This window comes from Fundulus heteroclitus, chromosome 2 (genome assembly GCF_011125445.2).
Source record: "Fundulus heteroclitus isolate FHET01 chromosome 2, MU-UCD_Fhet_4.1, whole genome shotgun sequence".
Taxonomy (NCBI): Eukaryota; Metazoa; Chordata; class Actinopteri; order Cyprinodontiformes; family Fundulidae; genus Fundulus; species Fundulus heteroclitus.
In genome coordinates this window covers 1,915,984-1,929,050 of record NC_046362.1, presented here as the reverse complement: position 1 = coordinate 1,929,050, position 13,067 = coordinate 1,915,984, and the positions used below count along the sequence as shown (strand labels likewise).

Sequence of the window (13,067 nt, the reverse complement as noted above, 5' to 3'; positions counted from 1 at the left end):
TTCCTGTGGCTCTACGCTTCTCCAGGAGTTAATGCTGCTTGTCGGGACTTTGATGCAATCAACTGGTTTCCTTATATAGGACATTTTTGACCAATCTGTATAATCTGACCCAATCTGTATAATATGATTGAACTTGATTTTGTAAAGTGTCTTGAGATGACATGTTTCATGATTTGGCGCTATATAAATAAAATTGAATTGAATTGAATTGAATGTGTTAGACATGGACTAACACAGTTTAAAGTGGTACACAGACTTCATTTCACGAGGGACAAACTGGCAAGAATTTACCAGGGAGCTGATCCGACTTGCCCTAGATGTAAACAGGTTCCAGCCAACACATCTCATATGTTTTGGTCTTGCCTCAGGCTCAAAGAATTCTTCAAAACCTTTTCATCCATTTACAAGAAAAATATTGAACCTGTTCCTCTGGTAGCCATTTTTGGTGTGGCACCGGTGGCACCGGCACTGCACGTTGGCTAAAGACACCAAGCATCTTTAAAAAAGGGACCCAAATCCTGTTTTTATTGCTGAAACTAGATTTTTTTCATTTATATTTTATTAACCAAGCTCAAAATAATTAGAAGAACGGATGCTTTTAATAAGGCTAATGTGCAAAACCCTACAATGATTTAACAGCCCTTTCTTACAAACAAAAAAAAAACCATGTTTGTTTTATTAGATTACATTTGGCCCACAAATACTTTTGATTTGATGATTTTGGCCCATATAACTAAAGTTCTGGAGACCACTGGGGAAAAGACATTAGTACAGTCAAGGATTCTTTATTGTCACTGCGTGTTGGTGAAATTTCTTTTGGCCACTCCGGCTAAGAGTACTGTAATGGATATTAATAATTATCAATTAAGTGAGCACACCACTCATGAAAACAAATGATGCATCGTTTGTCTTTAAGTTATTTATTCAAAGGCATGAGCGTTTGAATGTCTGTCCCCTAACGCAGTCAGGAAACAGAGCAACGAGAAAAAGAAAACACTAACTTTTATACATTCTGGGTTAACGAAGAAAGGTGGGGTGCACCCACTGGTATGATCCAGTTCTTATCTAACTCAACTCCTCTCTGTGTCCTTGGATGTGGAAACACAAAAGTGGATCTGTAGCATAAGAACTTGTTTCACACGGGAATGTTATGCAGGTGCACCCAGAGAAGATATGATCAGAGTTACATACATCAATAAAGGTTTTCACAACAGTACACATAGTAAAGACAAACAACAATGAACAAGGGTTACAATTTTGTTCCCCTTGTAGCATTAAAGAGAGATTAAAAGATAAAAAGGTGAAGATTATGTGAACTAGTTGTCCTTCATGAGTCACAGATAACAGATAATGACTAAGGTGCTTGTTGTGCTGTGATAATTAGAAGCTTCATTAACAGCAATGTGCATTTGGGTATTCTGAGATGATAGTGTGCAAGTAGGCAATAACATTACAGTGATTATAACGTGTTACAGGTTAGTAACAGTGGGGTGATTTAAAAGCATTGACTGCAGTCTCCCATCAAGGGGCGATTGCCTTCACAACTCCTGGGAAGAAGCTGTTTCTAAGCTTATTTGTTTTGGCTTTGAGGCTTCTCAAATATTTACATGATGGGAAAGGGGCAAACAGCGCATTGCCTGCGCTGTTCTCACCACCTGTGCTAGGTCCTTTCTCTCCTGTAATGTGCAGCTTACATACCATACAGTTATGCTGATACATAAAAGACTCTCTATGGCAGCTAAGTAGAAGTTATCTAGCAGGTTAGTAGAAAGCCAGTCCTTTTCAGTTTCCTGAGGAAGAAGAGTTGTTATTGGGCCTTCTTCACCAGGTGGGTGGTGTTCACAGTCTAAGAGAGGTCGGAAGAGATATGAATGCCCAGGAACCTAATGCTATCCACGCGCTCCACCACCTCCACCTGTATGTAGAGTGGAGCGTGTTCAGTCCTCCTGGAACTCCTGTAGTCTATTATTACCTCCTTGGTCTTACTGGTGTTCAGGATGCTCTCACTCCGGTCCTGCAAGTATTCACTCAGTCATGCTGCTAATCCTGCTGTGGTTCTGGTTCCATGTTCCCATCATGCCGTGCTGCTGGTCTTGCTACCTCCGTGCTCCGGCTCCATCCTGCTTGCCAGCTCCAGCCATTAACAGCCTCCTGGTCTGGACTCTGGTCACTATCCTCCACCATTCATCTTCCTCAATAAACTCTCTCTAAACTGAACTCTGTGTGTGGTTTCGTTCGGGTTCAGCTAAAAAGCATGACAGTATCTCAAATAAAGCTAATACCTGAGTCAAAACCTCCACAGTGCTGCTGTAAAGAAAACACAAAAAGTATGGTTATTAAAAGATAAATCGTTTTTCTTGTTCCTAACATTTTCCAATGTAAGAAATTAGAATTTTGTCAGTAATAAATTTGCCCTGATTAAAGATTGAAAATTATCATATAAATCATCTCTGCTAGCTGGCAAAATTGGGATTATTGTTATAATGCAGTTGGGGGCCATACAAAATCAATCCAAGGGCCAAAATATCCCAGGGCCGCACTAGGACGCCCCTGCCAAAGATGGTCGACTGGAATAGACAAACGGCAAAGACCTGCAGTAGTGAAAGAAGGTTCTACAAAGTACTGACAGGGCATATGACACTTTACAGATTTGATTTGTATAAAATGTGAGCACAATGTTTTCTTTCCTTAAATTTAATGGTTATGTACGGCTTTGTGTTAAGCAGTCACAAAAGTTTCCAATAAAAATGTCAATGTTAAGGATCATGACAAAATGTAAAAATGGTCAAAACGTGAATACTTTTGTAATGCTCTTTGCATTTGAAAGATATTCAATCATTTTAATACGACAACCTGCAAAATACAAGGAAGGAAAGACCTCATTATGTAATTTTGATTTATACATCACCTTTATGCTCTTTGATGAATCTGAACCACTCCTGATCATCTCTGGTGCTGGGTCCAAAACTCTAGGACTGCTAAAAGGTTTACAGTGGTTCTTTAGAAATAACGTAAGTTTCACCAGGCAGTACATGGTATGGAGCGGCACCCCATGTGTGAGGCTGTTGGTCCTCAATGCAGATCATTGGAATTTGATTGCCAGCCCTGGTGCTCTCCTCCCCTTCTTTATCCATCTGATTTCTGTGAGCAAGGCCTAGCAACACCAAACATTAAGACTAATGACATCTTTATTTTGTTTGTGAATACATAACAACAGCATTCAATGTATTTATTTATTTTTGCACTGGGACCACCCTTTTTTCTTTCAGTAAAGCACTAAACTAGCATCAAACAGCTTGTTTTCTTTTTCTTCTTGGTTCTTATGAGTTAATAATAGAAATGCTCCTTTTCTGCAGAGTATTAGTCAGAGAAGTCTGTGTTTGTTCATGTGTATTAACAAACGCAGAATTAATATCAGATAAAAGAAGTTTGACAGATGACGGCCCCTCCTCCCCTCTTTTCTCTCCCGCCCTCTCCCTCCTCCTTCTCCTCTTCCTCCAGGACCATCTACTCCCCTCACTTGGGCCTTTTTCTCTCTGGCACGGAGGTTGAGGAGCTGGAACTATTGAAACTTGTAACTTTACAGTTCTGTTAAAGACTTCTGGTTTTGATTTGGGCGTCACCACATGGGCTATCTCTAGACGGAACCGCTTCTGGACGCACTCGGAGCTGTTAGGCTTCTCACTTTTACGCAAATCTTCCATAATTGGATATCTTGGGTGCCATTGATACCCCAAGAAGCTCACGGCTTCTCTGACCCGATACCACAACCTGGATATGGATCGAGCAGTGTGGGTCACCTCGTACTCCACCTGTGTTTAAACTGAACCAAGATGCTGCCTCAGCGGGTCCTGTGCTTGTTGCTGTGCAGCGAGATCGGCGCGACTGAGCTACTCCGGCACAAAAGGTCGACTCTCGGTCCTCATTATGAATCCACCACCGCCGACAGGAATGCGCACAGCCGGAGATGGCGCAGAGTCAGCTGGCGGAGCAATGGAGGAGCCATCGCGAAGGTCCCGCCGATGGTTAGTATTGATCCGGAATCATCTGAGCCGATGACAGCACAGCACCCATGGTTTGTGCGTAAAAGCTCCGCAGAAAGTGCAGATTTACGCACTAAGGAAAGTAGGAGAAAAGGCGAGTGTACTGTGGGACAAGTGCTCAAACAAACCGTTCACGGACCTAAATGCGCAGTTAGAACCGATGAGAACGACCCGAAGCACACGGAGGACCGGATCAGGCGGAGTGAGCCGCTACCGGACTCACCGAAGGCTCTGCCTGTCGCCATGGCGCAGGAGCAGGATACATTATTCCCCTTAATGTTCAACAGCAGCAACTATGAAGAAGAGGACTACGTCTTCCCGGACGTCCCTGACTCCACGCCGTTTGGCCCAGTGAAGCCGCGAACCAGACACAAGCAGATGAAGAACCCGTTTTATCCGCTCACTGCGGCGTCCTACGGAGCGTACGCGGTGCTGATGGTGGCCGCCGTCATATTCAGCGTGGGCATCATGGGGAACGTGTCGCTCATGTGCATCGTGTGTCACAACTACTACATGAGGAGCATTTCCAACTCCCTGCTGGCCAACCTGGCGCTCTGGGACTTCGTCGTTATCTTCTTCTGCCTGCCGCTCGTAGTTTTCCACGAGCTCACCAAGAACTGGCTGCTGGGAGAGTTCTCATGTAGGATCGTCCCCTATCTGGAGGTGAGAGGGGGTTGATGGGAAGCGGGGTTCTACTGCTGAAGGTATGCTGAATTTTAAACGTCATATAGACCATATATATGCAGTGTATGGTTGTCTCTCAGCAATCAGGGATCACCAGGGATCACCAAAGCAAAGAATGACATAGAATAATGTCCTACTTCATGTTGGTCCCTATAAAATGTACTGACATTTAATGTTAGCTTCTGATAACCATGGGAAAATATGAGGGATGTGAAAACTTTAGCAAAAAGCCCTGTATCTCATCCCCAGTTAATCACATCCAACTGTTTTCACTCAGCCTCACGTGTGGAAAGTCTGGAGTTTTGCTATTAACAATTGGTGCTAATAATGTGCAAGTTTTTCTCTAATATTTACTGATTCTGATTTATCGCCTTGTACTTGAATGCACCAAATGCAATAAATATGATCCACCAAAGTGAGCACTGCTCATTGTTTAAAATGAAGTGTTCACACTAACCTACAAGCAAGGCAGGAGGCCCTGAGGGTTGAGGGTGTGTGAATATCAGACATGTAATATCTTGACAAACTACCACGCTGCAGCAGAGGTTGGGCTCAGGAAAATGATTTTCCCTCCGCTTTTACTGTCAGGGGGACAAACTAAACATCTTTGGTTGTAGGCCTATTATGTTGATGCACTCTATTTTCTTTCTGATGCTCTTTCATGTGAAAGTGATATCAGTAACCCTTACCTCTGCAAGGGTTCCTGTTTTTAGCGTTTAAAAGGGAAAGGTTATTCCCAGGTGATTCAACATGATCCTGCTGCCTAGAAATGTGTTAAACCCATCGGCCCCGTTACTTTGCCCGTAAGCTCAATTCCCGCAGTATTTGTGTGTTTACAAACACACCAGAATCTATCTTGTACCGCTCCCGCTTGAAAACCCTTTGTGTCTGGACCAAAAAAGGATCCGGGCCAATCACGTTGCAGTATTGTGGTTTAAGGTGGGACATACCAGCTGAGAGGAAAGCAAGAGCTGCTGAGCCCACAGCCGAAGCAACACAAACATGGCAGCGCATTAGGACGCACACATAGCTGCTGCTAACACATCTGTTTTATCAGATTTCATGATTTCTTCTTTGAGAGAAGAACAGCAAGAAGTGCCTTTACCAGCGTAACCTGTGGTTTCTCATGGCGGCTGCTTCGTATATTTTCATTTGAGATCGTGATTGGCTAAAACCAACCTTTGCTCCGGCCAGTCAGCTCGGTAAGTTCTGCTGAAGGTCCCCCCTTTTCCCAAATGGATTCAATGGAATCTGGCGGGATCAGATTGATGATGTCCAGAACGTAGAGTGCTACACATTATCAGTCTGGCTGGCCATGTTACAGTCCCGTATGGCCTGATAACAGTCTGTTTGGCTGTTGCTGACACAGAACTGTAGTAATTCTGCAGATGAAAAGATCAGAGGAGAAGTAGGAGAACAGTGGATCAGGCCTCAGCTCTTAATCATGTTTAATGGACCAGAATGACATGAGGGCTTGCTGATGTGATTAGTGTCACATCACACTGTAAAAAACCTCCTGGATGTGTTACAATCTGCTCTCCCATCAGACTAGGGAGTGGGATTAGTGAATCGCCTCGCAGACTGAGATTAGACCATGACCCCCTTCTGACTACAGGACTGTCTGCGTCACGGTAAACAATGACAGACTCTCCTGAATGTACTATAGGCTCCGTCCGTTATTCAGCTTCAATGTACCAGTTTTCTATTGCCAAATCATTTTGTATGTCAGAATATCTCAATAAAATGGATGAAATCATGCTACATGAAACCTGCAGCAACAGCGACATGATTTGAATCTGTACAATACAGGACAGCCACGCAGAAATAATGTGCCAACCTCCGAAAAGTCCAACTGTTAGACAACAAACAATAGTGTTAGTGAGATCTGAGTGCTAGCAAATCACTTCTAGTAGGTTCAACTGAAACTAAAAACGCCTGGAAGGCAATTTCACCAGAAGTCTGTGATTTTGAATGATCATGACTCACTACAGATGAGATACAAAGAGGTTTAAAGCAGTTCACAGGATGTTCTTTAATATTTTAATATAGTTTATTTATAGAGCACCAGATTACAACAAATATCGTCTCAAAAGACTTTATAAAATAACTGAACAACTTACCAGTCATACAGAGAGATCCAAATTCACATCCATTCTAAATTGACCCATTGACTTGTCGCTCAACGCTCAAGTGGAATGTAGGGGCTTTGCATGAGCGAGGAAAAGCGGAGGAAAATAAGCATTAGCGCATCCAACAGGGACCTGCTGCTGCACACACACCTCTGTAGGTCCAGGGGCAGTGCTAGCCCTTTGGGGGCCCTGAGCACAAATGCTGTGTGGTGCCCCCCACGTGGAAATGAACAATAAGACAAGATTTGCCAGTGAGTTTTTCTGTATTTACAAAATAACTCCTCAATATTAATGTTTTGAAAAGAGACACAACAAATAACAGGAGAAAGTAAAATCCTGAAAAAAACATGAAACTAATTTTGTATCAACAATGGTTCATATACTTCCACGCAAGAAAACTCTGTTTTGAATATCAAGGAGGAAAATTGACAAAGAAACTAGAATTTACTTGGGATTGAAATGAGAAAACAAATAAAGTACAAATAATAAAATGCAACAATGGGCAGTGTAATACAAAAGTAGGACACATCCTATAAAGTGCTCTAAGAATAAGACTTATTTTTATCCTGTTTTCACACGCTTTGATAACAAGCTTTAAACATTTTTATTTTAAATATGTATTATTTCAATAACTATGATTTTCACCGACCACCAGCCCCGCAACTAAAGGGGGAGTACCGGTACGTATGTTTTTCCACTTAAAGCACCGGTTGAAAGCCAGCAGATATGAATCACTGGCTTGCATCATTCAATCCATCTGTTTTGCATTTACTCTGTTTTATTCATCCAGATTTAAAGATAACGCTAAACTGATCGCAGAAGTCAGGAGGAGCTGCGGTCACTAAGAGTTTGCACATACATACACACAAAGAATCTGAGAAAAAGCGTTTTTATGCACTGATACATTAATTATCTTAAAGAGAATGACATGAGATGACGTGTAGTGAATTGGCGCTATATAAATGAAATTTAATTGAATTCAAATTGAATTAAAGTCTTACCTGAACACCAACCCTTTTCTGCCTCTCAAACTGTAAGAGGAAGTCAGAAGGAAGGTGAACTGAATGAAGAAGCTCAGAGCAAAGCAGCACAGGGCAGCGCACCAGTTGGAAGTTTGTCAAATTAGCAGTGCTGTGAAAAAGTAATTCTACTCTTACACATTTCTTCTGGTTGTAATTTTGTCACATTTAAATGCTTTAGCAAACACATTTAATATCAGATAACGATAACCCAAGTACATACAAACATCCGTTTTCCAATGATTGCATTTCAGGAAAAGCATCTAATCAAACCAACCTGACATCAAGTGGGAAGGGAACTACTTCCTAAACGGAATACCTGGTTGCTTGGTCCATGGCAGCAACAGCTGTCCTCACATGTTTGTAAGAATGGGTCTTTTCCATCTCTGTGGGTGAACTTTGACCCCCTCTGGTTTGTTATAATTCAGACACATGGAAAGGTGTTTCAGCATGAAAGACCTGTTTTAGGTCATAACACTACATCTTAATTAGGTTTCATTTAAGACTTTACCTAGGTAAAAAAAAAAAAATCAGAAAAAAATAATTTAATAACTTTAAATTTTTTTGCTATCAATAATTTTTTAATTTGTTTCAGATTTTATTTTTCAAATTAAAAGTTTTAGTTTTTTTTACAAATTAAATTATTTTATAATCACTTTTTACAAATCACATTCTCTACACTTTTGGGGCTGGGCTCTGAAGGGTGGAGCGAAGGCGAATAGAAACATTGTTGCTAACGTCCACACAGGACTATAGAAATGGGTCTGTATGCCACAGTGGCAACATGACTATTAGTCTGTGCAAATTGTTGTTAGGCATGAGGCCGTGTGTGTATGATTGTTGGTCCCGGTTGTTTCTGTGTTGCCCTGTGATGGACTGTAAACCTGTCGATGCTGTAACGCTCCTCTCAACCAATGACTGCTGGAGGTGGGGACACAAAAGATAAAAACTGAGAACAGTAACCAATAAATCAATGCAGTGATATCACAATTAAGTGTGATTATGTATTTTTAAGAACTATGTTTGTTTTGAGGAATTTGGATTAAGGTCAAATTAGTTTTAAAACAGATTAAGGACAACTGGTTTGTGTTCAAACAATCAGTTTCCAATGCCAATTTGCTGAGTTAGAAATAACCGTTTGAACATTTGATTCTTAATGTTGAATTAACTAGCCACCACAGTGATTTTATTGAATGGAGTGATGGACTACTAAAATGGCAGATTAAAGCAGACTGACAATAGGGTTGTAGGGCAGCAGGTGGGATGATTATCCGGAATCAGCGACTCAACTAACAGGAGAAAATATTAGCTGTGGTGCTAACAGCAAGAAGGTCCTCGGTTTCAACCCTGGGTTCAGCCTGGGTTTTTCTGCATGGAGTTTGCATGTTCTCCCTGTACATGCGTGGGTTCTCTACAGGTACTCCAGCTTCCTCCCACTGTCCAGAAACGTGACTGTTAGTCTAATTGGTCTCTATAAATTGCTGTGTGGGAGTGTGTGCGTGCATGTTGTCTGTCCTGTATCTCTATGTTGCCCTGTGATGAACTGGCGACCTGTCCAGGGTGGACTCCTCCTCTTGCCCAGTGACTGCTGGAGAGAGGCACCTGGCCTCCCACGACCCTGCATGGATAAGCGGATATGGAAAATAGATGGATTGATGGACTATCCTACTGGTGGAAAATGTGAGGACGTCACCTGCAGTTTAATAAAAACATCAGCACTTAAAAACTGATGTTTCGCCATGGTTTTCATAGTCAAACACTTAAAGCCATTTGGACTTTTCCAATGTGAATGCACTTATACTGACATCATTTTTGGTCACCTGATTTTCTTCATAATATTTTCCTTTGGGCTGTAAATGGTTTTACATAAATACAGCTAGTTCTTCCTTTCCTTTGATCCTAATCATCTAGAAAAGAGGTCTGCATTTTTTTTTAGAATCAAAGGAGCCATCTTTGCCCTCGGTCCAGCGTAAAGAAAACTCTTGCATCCGTAAACCTTTTGAAAAAAGATGTCTTCTAATGTTTGATGACTATCCATTGTAGGAAATTTGTTGCCATAAAAAAAGTAAATTTAACACTGTTTTAGATTTTAAAATAAATGAAAAATATAAAACTTTTACTAAGAGGATGGACTAATTTTCTTCTTTCAGGGGTTGATATTTGAGGACATTTCCAGCCTGATGAAAAGAAAAATAGCTCTAAGAAATATGACTGGGCCTTGGTGTCACTCTGCTTTGCAAACGGAATGCAATGATCACATGAAAGATACGGCATCTGTTTTTTTTCTTCTAAATTTCAACTGTTAGTTTGTTTGTTTTTATTTTAACCAGAGTTAGCAGCCATTGTGGAAGGGAACAGCCACTTGTTGCAAACCCCTGAGGAGATGCTGTACTCACAGACAGTCAGGGGCAAAAGTAAAGAAATGCAAATTTTCCTTCTGTGAAATTGGAGTCTAATCCTGACAGGTGGTACCATCTAAGGCAGTAAATCAGGGCTGGCGTTGGGCTCTTCACAGACAGGTGTTTATATGACCTAATCTGTTTCTTCTCCTCTGCCAGGTGGCATCCCTTGGGGTCAACACTTTCACACTGTGCGCTCTGTGCATCGATCGTTTTCGTGCAGCCACCAATGTCAAGATGTACTATGAGATGATCGAGAACTGGGCGTCCACCACAGCCAAGCTGGCGGTCATTTGGGTTGGTGCGTTGCTGCTGGCGTTACCTGAGCTGCTCATCCGACAGCTAGTGACGGAGGACAGTGACCCGCCCGATGTCACGCCCTGTGAACGCTGTGTGGTTCGGATCTCCACTGAGCTGCCGGACACGCTGTATGTGCTGGGCCTAACTTATGATGGGGCCCGCCTCTGGTGGTACTTTGGCTGCTACTTCTGTCTGCCAACGCTGTTCACTATCTGCAGCTCGCTGGTCACTGCCAGAAAGATCCGTCATGCTGAGCGAGCTTGTGTACGGGGGAGCAAGAAGCAAATCCAGCTGGAGAGCCAGATGAACTGTGCCGTGGTGGCCTTGGCCATCCTTTACGGCTTCTGCATCATCCCTGAGAACATCTGCAATATTGTCACTGTGTACATGGCGGCTGGAATCCCTAGGAGGACCCTGGACATCCTGCATCTGGTCAGCCAGCTGTTGCTGTTCTGCAAGTCGGCGGGAACCCCCGTCCTGCTGTTCTGCCTGTGCCAGCCCTTCACCAGAGCCTTCCTGGACTGTTGCTGCTGCTGCTGTGAGGAGTGTGACCCGCCCCGCAACAGTGATGTGGAAAACGAATGTGCCACCACTGAGCTGGAGCTATCCCCGTTCAGCACCATCCATAGGCAGCCTTCCACCTCAGCTGCATACTCTGTTGTAGGGACACATTGCTGAGATTCAAGCTGCATGGCTGAACAGCTTGGGGTGATCAGGAAGATGAGTGAACAGTTCCTAGCTGTCTAATTCTGAGAGATCCCAAATGTTGAACAGACTCATAATGCAAATGCAAACCACCCAGTGTTTAATGAAATGAATGGGTTGATTCAATAATGGCCTAAATCTATGAATTCTTTTTTTTTCTGTGTACAGGAACAGGTTTTTATTATTTTCTCAAGTTACATCCTTTTACATCAATAATAGCCTATTAGAGGCAATAAAGCACAGAAAGACCTGTGGTACCATTATTTGTATTGAACATTTAAAACTTCACATAAAGGAAAAAAGACATCCTATTTAATTAGAATCCTTTTTTAGTTCCACACCTTGTATCAAAAGCAAACAACAGATGGCCACCCTCAGCATCAAGTTGCATCTGCGTACTTGCTGAGATTCCACATCTCACCACGAGAGATGACTTCCTGTTTTAAAAGGGGGAAAAAAAAAAATTTCACTTCAAACTTGATGAGAGATGAAGTCATGAGTTGGACATATCCTAACATTCAGATATTTAAATGTATTTATATGGAGCCTACCTCGGGCACAGCCATCTTGAATTACACTGCTGCCACCTCTTTGTAAAGGCAAAAATACCTGCAACAGTACCTTATCTAGCCTGTTTTAATCTCATTGGATAAAAAACATTAGGAATAAATAAATGTATGCCTTGGAGGTGGGATTTTCATGCATGCCATACATTTTCACTATTGGATCTCAACTCCAGTAAAACCTCAATTAAAAAAATTGAGGAGGTAGGGCCCTTGTTGAACTCCTCAATTTAGTTTCTATATGAAAAGAATCCACTCACTATTACGGTAATTAAACTAGTATTTCTAGAGCTTTCACTTGTATTTTTATCACTTTTTATCAGTCATAAGTTCAATCTATATGAAAACACAAGTAGACTGAATATAGAGACTGTGTTGAGAAAATAGCCGTAAAAGGATCCATTTATGGTAAACTGGCTGTTTTTGTGTATGAATCTGTGAAGGATTATTTCCATTTTGCTTAAGTATTAAATTGGATCTGTTTCTAAAAGTGCTTTTCTGTCATTTTTGAACATGGGTTGTAATACAAGTAATTTGCTTCTTTTCCACCAGTGTTTTAGAGAAGAAGAAGAAAAAGAAGAAACAAATGGGCACTCTTCAAAAAACAGAATTCTTTGATTTCTTCTGTTTTTGCATTTTTGTCACTAATCCTTCAGATCATCATACAACCTTTTGTAACAGACAAAGGTGACCTGAGTAGATTCAAAATGTGGCTTTTAAATGATGAATTTAGTTAAGGGAAAAAGCAATTCAAACCAACCTGGCCTTTTAAGGAAATAGCATGAAATGGGATTATAACCCAGTTCTTTTGGTTTAATTTTAATAGCAACACCCAGGCCTGATTACTACTACTGACATGTAGAATCAAGAGATCACTTAATGTGAACCTGTCAGCAACATAAAGTAGGCTAAAACATCTAAAAAGCATGCCCTGATCTAAGGTCCACAACAGATGAGAAACAAAGTCATCTAAGACTTTTGGCTTTAGGAGTGGCCAGACAACCAAATTATCCCAGTAACTTGTTAATTCATCCAAAACGTCACAGAAGAACCCAGAAAAGCATCTAAAGTGCTTCCTAAAAAAAGAGGCTGACAACAAATGGCCTCCAACAGCGTTGCCAGGTAAAAACCACTGCGAGCAAAATGAACACTTAGGACTGCTCTACATTTTTCATCTTGATCTCCCAGACTTTTGGGGAAATCTGTGACCCGACAAAACAAAAGT

General features: G+C 41.7%; 1 protein-coding gene across 1 annotated transcript; it reads left to right on the top strand.

The window, feature by feature from the left end:
- Positions 1 to 3,496: 3,496 nt before the first annotated feature.
- Positions 3,497 to 12,786, top strand: gpr37a (G protein-coupled receptor 37a). Its single transcript, XM_012874934.3, has 2 exons — positions 3,497 to 4,706; positions 10,434 to 12,786. The coding sequence occupies exons 1-2, from the start codon at positions 3,834 to 3,836 to the stop codon at positions 11,250 to 11,252; spliced, it is 1,692 nt and encodes a 563-aa protein (XP_012730388.2). The 5' UTR covers positions 3,497 to 3,833; the 3' UTR covers positions 11,253 to 12,786.
- The last annotated feature ends 281 nt before the right edge of the window (positions 12,787 to 13,067 follow it).